The sequence below is a fragment of the Clytia hemisphaerica genome, unplaced genomic scaffold (assembly GCF_902728285.1).
Source record: "Clytia hemisphaerica strain Z4C2 unplaced genomic scaffold, Clytia hemisphaerica genome assembly, whole genome shotgun sequence".
Classification (NCBI taxonomy): domain Eukaryota; kingdom Metazoa; phylum Cnidaria; class Hydrozoa; order Leptothecata; family Clytiidae; genus Clytia; species Clytia hemisphaerica.
The window spans coordinates 190,034-202,284 of record NW_027104612.1 but is presented as its reverse complement, the minus strand read 5'-3'; the positions used below and the strand labels follow the sequence as shown (position 1 = coordinate 202,284).

Below are 12,251 nucleotides of genomic sequence, written 5' to 3'. Positions count from 1 at the left end.
GCCAAGCTATCTAAAAAAGAGGGTTGGTCTGTCGGTCGTTGAAAATTTGGCAGTTGCAAAGCAATGAAAATAAAGGTGTACTAACAATCAATTTGATTTTTATTTCGATTTTTTGAATTTTTGGGTCAGTCGGGCCCGTAAAACAGCTAATCGAATTGGTCTCGCCTAAACGAAAAATATACCAAAATTAGCAGGACTAAATATGGATGCTGTTTTGCACTTTACGTTGATGATGATAAGGAAGTTGCATAAGTATTCTTGTAGTTTTAATTAGAATGAAAAGTTTTTATCTAATTATCTGCGGTAAAGCATTAATAAATTCATTTAAACAGTCAATTAGTAACCCTGCCTTATCGGCCCTTTTTACGCCGGCCCTTATTGGCGTTATTTTTGGGCTCGTGGCGTAATAAGGGCCGGTGTAAAAAGGGCCATAATTTTGCAATTTTTACCCAAAAGCGGCGTTAATTTTTGCACATTTTTTTCGATTTAAAGGATTTTAGGCATGAAAAAAAGATGAAAACTATTCGTTTTTTTACTCAATATCCAAAACTTAACGAAAATCAACGATTTCAATGGAATTTTCAACAGTTTGATACTAAAAGATGACATTTTAATGTAAATTTTAGTTAATACTTACTGTTTTGAAGCCTGAATAGCGATTTTTACAAGTTTTGTCATTACTTACGGCCCTAAATGGCGTAAACCCAAAATTAGGCTGTGGCGGAATGAGGGCCAGCGTAAAAGGGCTTGGCGTTAAATTAGGGCCGGCGTAAAAAGGGCCGATAAGGTAGTTCAGAAAAAAAATCAGTTAAAATAATCTACTTTCGAATGGACAGGAAATAAAAACGCTTGCTTGCTGATCGCAACAAAACAATAGGGAGTGTTTTACGCACGGTTGACGAACAGATTAATTTTTCAAAGCCTAGACCTGTACGACATGCATTTTTCGTACTCACAAATTGGGGGAATTAGTCGAAACAGGGATATAACGAAATCGGGAAAAGGCGGTGAGTTTCTCTTGCAAATAGGTAATGCAAGCGTAGGCCAAATCGTCATAGGCGACTTTATTAATAGTTTAAAGTGAACTTGCGATACTTCCTGACTTACTATAGCCGCAATTTGCTTTTTTAAACCCCAATATATCATATTCTAATTATCAAATGTTTATAGTAACCAATGTGTCATCGTAGTCCGTATATCACAGGTAAAATTGGCCAAAAACAGTGGTGCATCTGAGGGGGTCAGGCTGGTTGATTCGGTTAGTCGTTGACTTTTGAGACAAAGGATTTTATTACTTTTTCTAAGGAACGCGTCATCTCTATTATTTCAAATAACCAATGAATAAAGCATCTTATAAAAAATCTAGCTCATTCCATCTTAGGGGAGGGGTTAAAATTTATGGCGGAGTCTTCATTTCTTTGTCATAAGGATCATGGCTAAAAGAAATACTCCTCGTCATAAATTTTGATAGCCGCCTGCTCAGATCCTTCGATAGTAGAAAGTTGCATAAGTGTGCCTTTAAAGTACAATTTGACTAAAACGTGGGCTTTCCATCTAATTATCTGCGGTAAAACATTAGTACATCCATTGAATAGTCATTAGAGCATTTTTCAATCCTTAAATGGCGACAAGATTAAATTAAGTAATCTATTTTAGAATTGACGGGAAATAAAAAGTTTACAAGCAGTGCTGATCGCAGCAAAACTAAAGGTTTGGAACCACTCCAAACAAATTTGATTAAAATGAAACATAAACAAGTTGCAGTTCAACTTCTGTAACAGTTGTGTAAACTTTGTTTCAAGAGGCCCACCCGCCTCCGATAGAAATCTCAACAAAACAAATTTTGTCGCCGTCACGTAACTACAATGACACGTAACTACAAGTTTTCTTCAACTGTTTCTGTTTGAAACAAAGTTCCGTAAAGGAAGTGTTTCACAAACGACCTTTGATGTTAGTGATCGATCATTCATAGTGAACCTGGCGCATTTTCTGATAGATTGTAGTCATTTTAATTTTTCTCCGATGGATTGTGTCAAAGAAACTCCTTCCCATTCATTTGAAGAATCGACCGAAATTCGATCGCTGATGAACTAAATACCCTTTAATTTCATCCTCGGGATCGTGATATCGAACTGTTGACCCCATGGAAATTTATCAGAACCCCTATCCTTCAAGAACTTTACATCCCGAGTTGCATTTTGCTTCCTTGACTTTTAACGGGTCATGAGCGGGGTTTGCATATCATTGACCTACCTGTACTTGCATACCCATCAACCCTCGACAATAGCATACCGTAGCGAATCTAAAAATAGACATTGATTTTTCTGTTTGACCAAAATTCAATCCCGTCAACCTTTGCGTCAATTATGCTTGCACGCAAATTACACTCAATTACAAAGAAAAAGTAATAAATTTCACGACTTTTGAATTAAAACAAAAAAGGATTGTGGGATTGAATTTCGGTCAAATGAGAGGGACAAGCTGGAGTTTTTACAAGCTCTTATTTGATTTGGTTGGTCGTTAAGATGTAATAAAAGAATCTTATTACTTTTTCTAAAGAACGCGTCATCTCTATCACTTTAAATGACCAATTAGTGAAGTATCTTGTAAAAACTGCAAGGCATCTCAAATGAGAGAAGTAATAATCGTGACGTTTGCACGACGAAGCGCTATTGTAAATCATTACCAATCCCCTAAAAAGCCGGCTGTGCCGCTAAGGATGTGTATTGATTATTGGTGCTTCTTATAAATCTTGGGGAAACAACTTAGGAAAATTGTCCAAATTATAACCAGAAAAAGTGGATTATACCAAATTTATATCTACTTTTTCGTAAACCCGAGGTTTATATTTTGAGAAATGTTCTAGAAGAAAATTTGAAATAAAAAGCGGATAGAATAAAGGATCATGATATTGCTTTTTACTTGTACATGTATACAAAAAAACAAATTCCGGTATCACATGCATGTCAAACCTTTGATTTATGCATCGTCATTATAGTAATATATCAACAACGGTGGAGAACCTCTTAATGAACTTTCCAAGTGTAATTAAGTAAGGTCATTTGTGTACTTCCCCGGGGTGTTTTTACATATTGAATCTGTTTGATATAAAAGGGGCTTTAATTTGCAAGTCAATACGAAATAGACTATCACTACACAAGTAGCTTTGGTGCAGAGTGCGCAAGGCGTAATAGAAAATTTTCATAGCAAAGTGAGTAGATTTTTCTCCTGCAAATGTTTTGTTTCCAAGATTCATATTCACTTTAGTGTCTGCAAAATACAGGCAATGTTTTAAATACATGCTGCTAAGAAACTTGACAGACTTTATTTTTACAATCAAAGGTTTTTTTTAGAGGGACGTTTTTATGGGACATACTGTAGACATATCATTACATAACTTCAAGGTCTCAATAAATTGAGTTCTGCTCACACAGCGTTGTTTCAGTGTTTATCTAAGGCTACGTTGTTTTTAGGCCCCTGCTTTGCCGTTTTTTTCAGCTAATTTAATTATAGTGCTTTTATCTTTGCTAAATATAACGATTTGTTTACTTTAGATGTAACTCTCTCTGAATTTTACTATACTACGTATTCCTTCTTAGGATGTCTGGAAAACCACAATTGTTATATTTCGAACTCAGCGGTCGTGGCGAAGTGATCAGGTTACTTTATAAACACGCTGGAGCAGATTTTGAAGATAAACGAATCTCTTTCCAAGACTACGGCCAAAACTACAAAACCAATGGTAAGATTTCTGCCAAGGAAATACCCAAATAGGGCCTCCATGTCTCAGTCAGGATCCATACTTGAAGTATGTGGGGAGGAGAGAAAAGGTGCTAGGGCTGGAAAATCTCTCGTTTTTTGAATCACTGCTTGGCGAGAACATAGAGTGATAAGAAATATCGGCTTAGCCTCGAAATTCTTTGCTTTTATCCAAGTGGATAAGAGGCTAGTTTTCAAGCTTGGATAAAATCTCAAGGCTTTGCTTTTGTGTGGACGAATGTTTGGAAGGTGAAAAAGTATTAAAGAGTCTTTAACACGGGATGAACGTTTATGATAAACCTTAAATATCTATCCAGATACTCCCGTCACTGTTTAAAATTTTCTTTACACGTCTTTTTTTATAAAAATGGTGTAAATCCATTTCATCGTAGATATTCTTAACTTTTCGGTCGAAATCATCCTGAAATATTGTTACAGTATTCTTAGATTTAGATGAAAGCCTAAATCTAGTATGCAATATATACCTCTAGCAAGAATTTCGGATTTTTGTGATGAAACTATTCTTAGCTTCAGTTGCTAAATTCCATGATGGCAATATTCTTACGAGATTCCTAACTTTTTGGCTATTTTCATCATGGACATTCTTATAAAGTGTATTCTTATAAAAAAGCGTGTATCGCTATTTATGCCACCATATCTTCGTCTTTTTCCAGCCGAAGAATGTCCGTTAGCCTTCTTACCCGTCCTAACCACATCATGCGGAAAGAAGATTTCTCAAACAACCGCTATCATCAGATACGTGGCAAATGAGTTGAAATTATTCGGTAAAAACAACGTTGAACAAGCATTGATTGATTTGACCATCGTTTCAAATAAAGAATTATCTGACAAAGCTATTGATATTGTTTTCTCCCAAAAATCAGATGAAGAAAAGGTAACAGACGCGTAGTCATAATTATATTTACTTGCTTTCAAAAGAGGATAACCACTTTGCATATAAGCTCTTTGTTGAAGATCTGTAAATGTTTGAAATCTCTATGTCACGGACCGGGTTAGACGAAAATCGACAATGTTTCAGTTATGTAAAAAGTATAGAAAAACGTCAAAAAAAAACAAAGGAATCGAAGTTTTTTATGCCTTTAAGCACGATTAGAACAGAGGTAAGTTGGTATCTTCTGAACGAGTTCTTGTCCATAATATTATTGAATCTTTTTTTGAGCAAGTACTTTATCATATAATTTAAGCCAAACATTTGAAATAACCAAATCATGTTCATTCTTAATTTTTAGGCAAAACTCAAAGAATCATTGAAAACAGCAATCGATAAATATTTCACATATTTTGAAAAATTGGTCAAAGAAAACGGTGGCCCATTTTTAGTTGGATCAGAGGTAAGAAATACACTTCATTTCTTACAAACCTCGAAGAACAACTTTCTCCGTGTCCAGTTGAAATTATATCCTAGAATAATAATATCCTAATTGTGAAAATGTTGATTATTTTTGCTCTAAAAGAGATTAAAATTTGAAAAAATGCACTGTAAGGGTATGAATTTCACCGATTTTTTCTGCACTGTAAAGGTGCGATTCTAAAAGCCAGTCAGTTGGTAAACCCACTGCCACCCCCCCCGGGGACCTCCTAGAATTTCGGCGCAGATGGAAAAATTAACCTACAATTCCAGCCCACTGATCTGATAAATTCATTTCATTCCCGTTTGAAATTTAAAGTAAAAAGTTTGCACTCTAAAACTATCCCATTAGATATTTTCAGCTTGACAGAATAGACTTTCTATCCTCATTAGGATTATGAAAAATATTTCTTGAGTAACTTTTCTGTTGAAATGATAATTAAGATATAATAATATTAAGAATTTTTGCACCTTTTTTTTCATTTTAGATTACAGTTGGCGACATCTACTTGACCGATTGCTTAAACGGATTAACAGAATATAAAATTTTAGATGTTCAACAACTCCTGGAGAAATATCCATTACTCAAGGATATCTATGAAAAAGTTTTGCAATCTGATAATATCAAAAGATATTTAGAAAACCAGAAAAAATAGATTTCACTCAAATGTTTATCATATTTTGCTTAGAAAATATTATTTAAAAATTGACTATTTTAGGGATTTATGTTCTGTTATTTTAATACATGCACTGATTAAAAATTTAATCGCCAATTTTTTTGTTATAATTTCATTGATTGATCATTATTACTAACGTAGATAGATTGGTATGGTATGGTATGAATAAAAATTACTTTTTAAGTCTTCTCGTTTGTAATATGGTTAGATAAAGTAGCGGAAACGAAGCGAATAGTTCTAAAGAACGCGTCATTTGTAATGTCCAATTATTAAAGTATCTTATAAAAACTCATCTGAAAAAAAAGTTGAGCTTTGTCGAGCTTTAAGCCAAAACCTTTCAATTTACATTACAAAATAAGTGTATTTTACAAAATTTATAAATTCCTATCGATGAGCTGATTTCACCAGAATGTAACATAAAGTTGGTGAAAATTTGTTCGATTTTGATTGGACTGGTTCACAAAGTTTCTGATTCTTACATTGCACGGTGAAACATTTCTTATCCAACATAAACGCTAAGTCGCATCCTTTCAACATACAACATAACCTGATGCATTGTTGTATACTATCCATATCGCCGCGGTCTGTAAACTTACCTGAGTGCAGGTTTCCACGTAAAGTGGCGTTCTGTAAGGGTTCGCTATACGTGCAACTCGGGTCGTCACCTTCGATGTTTTTGTCCGCAGCGTGTACCAAAGTAAAAAGCGACTTGACTACAGCTAAAGGTTCTTTCAATGAGTTTAAATAAGAAGTGGAGTCAGACTTCTTCGTATTTCTTGTTAAGGTATTGGTAACCACTTCTGAGTGCCTTTGCATTGATACATTATTATTAGGAATTTTTTGTGTAGTCACAGCTAATTTCTTAGAATTTATCATGTTCCTTGCTTGTGATGGTCTTTCAGTATTTTGGTCTTTATCTTCCAGGTTTTTGTTTAAAACAAGCCCGGTATTACCAGCTCTGTTTAAAGGCCTATTGCATAAATTTGATAAACAAGTTTTTTGAAATTCCTGCCTCTTACAATCACTGTTTTGACATTGAACTTTATTTTTTGACTCTTGGTTCGCTGGTCTAGTATTGTCACTATCATTTTCGAACTCAGTATTTATTGCGGCGTCATCTTGAGAAGTTGTTACATCATCGATGACGTCATCATTTATTTCTTGTTGGGTTGATGTCTGCATATGAGGGCTTCCAATATTCGATTTCAACAATTTTAGAAGATATTGAACAGTTGTGCTATTGTCTGTCTCTTGGTCAAACACTACATTCGGACTAAACTTTGATTTTGATGATAGTGATTCTTTCCAAGGATCTCTTTGAATAGTAACATTTGATTGATTGGTTTGATGTACTTCTTGGTCACGATATTTATTATTTGATAATGATAAGCTGTTGTTTGGTGTTTTGACGCGTGTATTTTGATTTTTGTTTCTACTTTGATTAGAAATTGTTTTGGTTTTTGACTTATTATCGCCTAATATTGCTATGTTTTTCTTATCTTTGAAAACATATGCAATTTTGGGTCTAAATCCATTCGATAGAGACATGTGCTTCTTTTCACAAAGTTTTTCACTTTTACAAACGACCGTATAACAGATGTCTTTTAGCATCATCGCTAAGTCACATCCTTTACGTGTACAACATTTACGGATGCAGTCCTCCATGTTGGAGACGCGGCCGTGCGGTGTGAAGTTACCAGCCTGGGAGCCACCCTTCAAGCTGACGTCATATGATATCACACCAGGACGACAGACTCCCTCTTTTGTCTTTTGGTTCGGCAAAGGAGCTAAAAGAATTGAAAAAAGTTTCGATAAGATACACGTTTTTTTTATAAGAAAAAACTATATAACAACATAAGGCTTCGATGGCCAAAATGTTAAGAAAAAGTTAAGAACATTTCAAAGACTCTAAACCAACCCATTTCTGAGGGAAATGGACAAAAGTGCTCAAAAACTTTAAGAGCATTTGAAGGCTTCAAAAATTTTGGATGTTCTTATAAAAAAACGTGTAAGGTTGGTTGTAAAGGGCTGTTGAAGATAATTTAGCAGGGAATTCGTTAAGTGTGGAACTTTCTTAAACCATATTGGAAGTCTTGTTATTGGTTGCATCATGAGGTTTAATTTTCGCTACTGTACGTTTCAAGTGATTCTTATGGCATCTTCAGCCATTACTGGGTCGATAAAATCAAGGTGGCCCGACTCATCAAACTGCAGTTCATGAGTTATTATTTATAGCACTTTTCGCTAACAGAACATTTCACGGTCAAAAGGAATCACGAGCGACAGGACCACCACAGCAAGCTCCAATAATGAATTTGCAGTGGTCTAAAAATCTTGAGGTTTTCACGTCTAACCAAGGGTTGTACACGTTTTCTTTTAAATAAGAACATCCAAAATTTTTGAAGCCTTCAGATGCTCTTAATTTTGTGAGTTTAAAGCGTAAAAATGTTCTTAACATTTTCTTATTTTGACCATTTTGTGATGTTCTTAACTTGTTCTTAATATTTTGGCCAGCAAAGCCTTATGTTCTTATATAGTTTGTTCTTATTAAAAAAAAACGTGTAGGAGCCTGATCAGTCATATTTATCTACGACTCATTTTGATCGTGAACTCGCCTATACAGATCACTTACCTTCCTCGTTCCGACTTGTAATAAACGATACTCTCGGATTAAGCGCAGCCAATGCGTGTGTGGTTTTCGCTTTCACCGGCAAACATCCATCAGCATTCTTACACTCAACAAAGAAACAATTATTCTCAAGCATCAATGCTGCGTTGCATTGACTGTTCCCACAACAAAGTCTTACACATTCACTCATGTTCTCAACGCGACCTAAATTTGTATAATTCCCCGCCTTGAAACCACCCTTCAAGGTTGAATTTATGTATATCGGACTATTCTTGCATGTGAGAGCGTTCCCTTTTCCTTTGACTTTTTGTTCATCTTCAACATCATTCTCGGATTCACTTTCGTTTTGAATATTTGGTGATTGACTGTTCAATGATGGAGGTGCCTGAGTTTTTGTTTTTGTTTCGCTGACATGCGACTGACTTTGTTGATAATGCTTTGTAGTAGCTAAGAAAAAAGTAAAGTTGAAATGAAATTAAAATTTGAGTCACGGTATTTCTAATCCCCTAACCCTCGTCGTTATGCACACACGACGCCCTGCTTTAAAAAGACGTTGCAAATTTGACCAGTCAGATACTGGTCGTTAAGGTAAGAACATTCAAAACTTCCCTTTGCTTGAAAACGAAACCGGGAGGGGCATAACTTTTAGATTATCCTACCATTTCTTGGCTGTTCCTCATAATCGCCACTTTTCAAGATATACGACATTTTTGGTTTATAAGTTTGTGAGAAAGCACGTGTCATTTCGCATAAAACAGGTGTGAAACAAGCCAGTGCAAAGCATTGATCATTCAAAACGATGGCTAAATCACATCTACTTTTTGCACAACATAAATTGGTACATGAACGCATATTCGGAACTGTCCCAATATGTGTGAAATTGCCAGCTTTCAAACCACCACGTAAGGCGACGCCGGGTTGGACTTCGGTGGCTATACATTCTTCTTTGCGTTTCTTTGACAGCTTCTCTCTGTGTACTAAATAAAGAATACGAAATGGTTATACAGAGATTTGACATGAGTTACACAGACAATACTTTTGACAAATCCTTCCAGAGGAGAATTTTGCGACTGGTGAAAATTTCCACAAGACTTTAAGTATTTTTGTCTGAATTACAGAAAATCGCTCAGATACAGTGATGTTACTAGGGGATGTTACCAACGATTTCACTTACGTGTTTCTCCTTGAAAAGTGACATGGGACAACATGATCGGTTCGTTAATCTTCTGTTTAGCGGGAACTACTTCACAAAGCTCATGATTAAAGCATTGCACACCATAACAGTGTTTTCCCCACATGAAAGCAACATCACAGCCCTTCTCTTCACAACATAATTCCACACATAATTTCATTGCAACGTGCTCTGCAAGTTTTCGGAAATAACCAGCCTCGATTCCACCACGCAATGTAACATTCTGATGAATCGGGCTACGGTAACATAACGGATCGTTACTCATTGTCGTACCACGTTTTGCTCTTTGTTCTAGTCTATGAATTTTGACGTTTCGTGTGACGGTTTGGAGAGGATGAATCGGTTTATAAGTGTGAAAATCACTACGTCTGGAATGGACAGCTAGGAAAGAAAGAAAATCATATAGCTACATATTCTTGGGTCAAGCTGGAGTTTTTACAAGGTTTTTTATGATTCGGTTGGTCGTTTAATCTTGACACAAAGGACTTTATTGCTGTTTCTAAAGAGAACGCGTCATCTCTATTATTTCAAATGACCAATTAGTGAAGTATCTTATAAAAACTCCAGCTCATCTCATATTCTTATAGCTTTTAGCGGGAAAGTATATTCCAAAATAAAGAAAATGAACTCAAACTCCCGTTCAATCTTTACATAATCTAAATCCTCTTTGCATCTTTTGATCTACGATCGTATTTAATTCAAGTTTTACTGAGAGTAACTTACAAACTCCGCTGGGGAGATTTTAAAATTAAATTTGACAGGGATGTTAAAAACAACAAAGGTTTTTTTCCCTTTTTTTCTGAAATGAATGAAATTTTACTTATCTCCCAGTTGGCTTTCTAATACACAGGTTGCAGAATTATATCAATGTTAGTCAAAACATGTGATTACTCGAGTAAAAGCGTGATTTGTCTTCAGACTTCAATTTTACAACCTGTGTATTCTAGATTATTTCTACTTACACCTTTGTCGAGAACTGGAATTTCCTTTTACTCTTTTTGACAAACTGTAAGCACCGTCAAATGCCACAATCAACAACAGGGTAATCAAGACAAAACATTGCATAATTCAAGCGTCAATTTTGTTGTCAGAAAGTACCATAGAGTTATAAACATGATGTAAACAGCAATCGCAGCCAGCCAGAATCTTAATCTAACTATGTAACAACAATATCCATATCATATTCAAAAATAACTTCCATTAAACAATTTGTAAAATTTGTGAATGAATATGCTTATAGAATTATGCAAAAATTTAATAAATTAACCAACCGTGCAGAAAATAATTTTTCCATTAATTTTATGTTTTCTGCACTAGAACATCCCTAATTCAGCTAAAAATAAAATGTTTGGTTTACTGTTTCAGAAATATGCTATTTTAGAAACATAAACTTTAGCGTGAAATTAGTGGGAGAGAATTTGTTTGAGCTATCAAAGAAACCGTTTGTTGCACGCTGATGCTCATCTTCTGAATAAAACTGCAAACAGCTTTAAGAAATCTGCAGAGTTCTGAATAGAATTAAATCTGATTACTTTGGTTTTTATATTCTTGCGCGCATAACTCGAAAAACTCGTCTAATAATAGACGTACGTGTCTGATGCCTTTTTTACCCGAGGGGTGCTAGGGTTGCGAGCTGACGAGGGGGTGCCGCCCGACTTTCAAGAGTTGGACTTTTGCCGGGACTAAAAAGGAGAAAGCAAAGGAAAATTTTATGAGTACCCCCCAGGCTTTTTTGCAGCGCTTTTGTTTTCGCTAACGATTTTAGTTCTCGTTTCATTCAAAAGCAACAGTTTTCTGCCTGTTTTATTCAATTTACGATTAGTCAAATCTCCCTGTTGAAATTTATTAACACGTCTTAAAATTAATTTTGAAATAGAGAAAAAAAACAGCATTTAGGCGAAAATAAAAAAAATGTAGTGTTACCGGAATGCAGGTCAAGGAAAAATTCTATCATGCGGCCGACCGGCTATTTTGATAACTTGAGATCTTTGAAATAGAACTTTAAAGATAACTTTTACGCACAAACAGTATGAAGTAAGCCCTGAATATTATTGTATCAACTACTATAGTTAATAATAATATAAGAAAATGGGAAATAAAGTAGCAAATATTCTAATTCCCTGACTAAATTAGATTTTAGGAAATAAAATTGTCTTCTGTCAGTAGGCATTTTCACGCAATTCCACATTCCCCTTTAAATATCAATTTATTTGGTTAAGAAGATTAATACAAATACAAATAAACAGGCAGTGAAGAATCTCTGATGTAGACCTACTAAAATATCTTCAGAGCATTTTGATTGGTTAACAAAATATCGCACAAAGTTTTTAAGCAAATCTCGATAAGAGTGTCAATCAAATGTTTTTTATAGTTTCGTATGTTTTTATAAGTTTCGAAAAAAAAAACAACAAAAAAAAAACGATTGATTGTTCTTCAATTCTTTTTTTGACCATATAATTAACGCGGAATAACATGGTATTCTCGGGTGATTTTGGATTAATAACCCCTCGTTTCATTGAAAACATTTCAAAATAGCCCTCACTACGTTCAGGGGTTATTAATCCCAAATCACCCTCTAAACCATGTTATTACTAAAGTCTATTCACGATAAGTGTGCACTCTTTT

The 12,251-nt window shown here is 35.0% G+C and overlaps 2 protein-coding genes across 2 annotated transcripts; one reads left to right on the top strand and one right to left on the bottom strand.

The window, feature by feature from the left end:
• The first annotated feature begins 3,138 nt into the window (after window positions 1-3,138).
• LOC136824256 (glutathione S-transferase-like) lies at window positions 3,139-5,894 on the top strand. The gene is made up of 5 exons (XM_067080426.1): window positions 3,139-3,211; window positions 3,600-3,742; window positions 4,434-4,654; window positions 5,010-5,111; window positions 5,617-5,894. The coding sequence occupies exons 2-5, from the start codon at window positions 3,601-3,603 to the stop codon at window positions 5,782-5,784; spliced, it is 633 nt and encodes a 210-aa protein (XP_066936527.1). The 5' UTR covers window positions 3,139-3,211; window position 3,600; the 3' UTR covers window positions 5,785-5,894.
• Window positions 5,895-6,042: 148 nt separating this feature from the next.
• Window positions 6,043-10,976, bottom strand: LOC136824255 (uncharacterized). Its single transcript, XM_067080425.1, has 5 exons — window positions 10,589-10,976; window positions 9,609-10,007; window positions 9,094-9,411; window positions 8,438-8,881; window positions 6,043-7,592 (listed from the first exon to the last, which is right to left on the bottom strand). The coding sequence occupies exons 1-5, from the start codon at window positions 10,689-10,691 to the stop codon at window positions 6,190-6,192; spliced, it is 2,667 nt and encodes an 888-aa protein (XP_066936526.1). The 5' UTR covers window positions 10,692-10,976; the 3' UTR covers window positions 6,043-6,189.
• Between the last annotated feature and the right edge of the window lie 1,275 nt (window positions 10,977-12,251).

What these genes read in the sequence shown, in the direction of transcription:
- LOC136824255 (XM_067080425.1), bottom strand. Translation starts at nt 10,691, where the DNA reads ATGCAATGTTTTGTCTTGATTACCCTGTTGTTGATTGTGGCATTTGAC. An exon ending in TTCCAGTTCTCGACAAAGGT is followed by an intron (nt 10,008 to 10,588) that starts GTAAGTAGAAAT and finishes TTTCTTTCCTAG; the next exon opens with CTGTCCATTCCAGACGTAGT. An exon ending in TACAAGTCGGAACGAGGAAG is followed by an intron (nt 7,593 to 8,437) that starts GTAAGTGATCTG and finishes CAATTCTTTTAG; the next exon opens with CTCCTTTGCCGAACCAAAAG.
- LOC136824256 (XM_067080426.1), top strand. Translation starts at nt 3,601, where the DNA reads ATGTCTGGAAAACCACAATTGTTATATTTCGAACTCAGCGGTCGTGGC. An exon ending in AAAAATCAGATGAAGAAAAG is followed by an intron (nt 4,655 to 5,009) that starts GTAACAGACGCG and finishes CTTAATTTTTAG; the next exon opens with GCAAAACTCAAAGAATCATT. An exon ending in CATTTTTAGTTGGATCAGAG is followed by an intron (nt 5,112 to 5,616) that starts GTAAGAAATACA and finishes TTTTCATTTTAG; the next exon opens with ATTACAGTTGGCGACATCTA.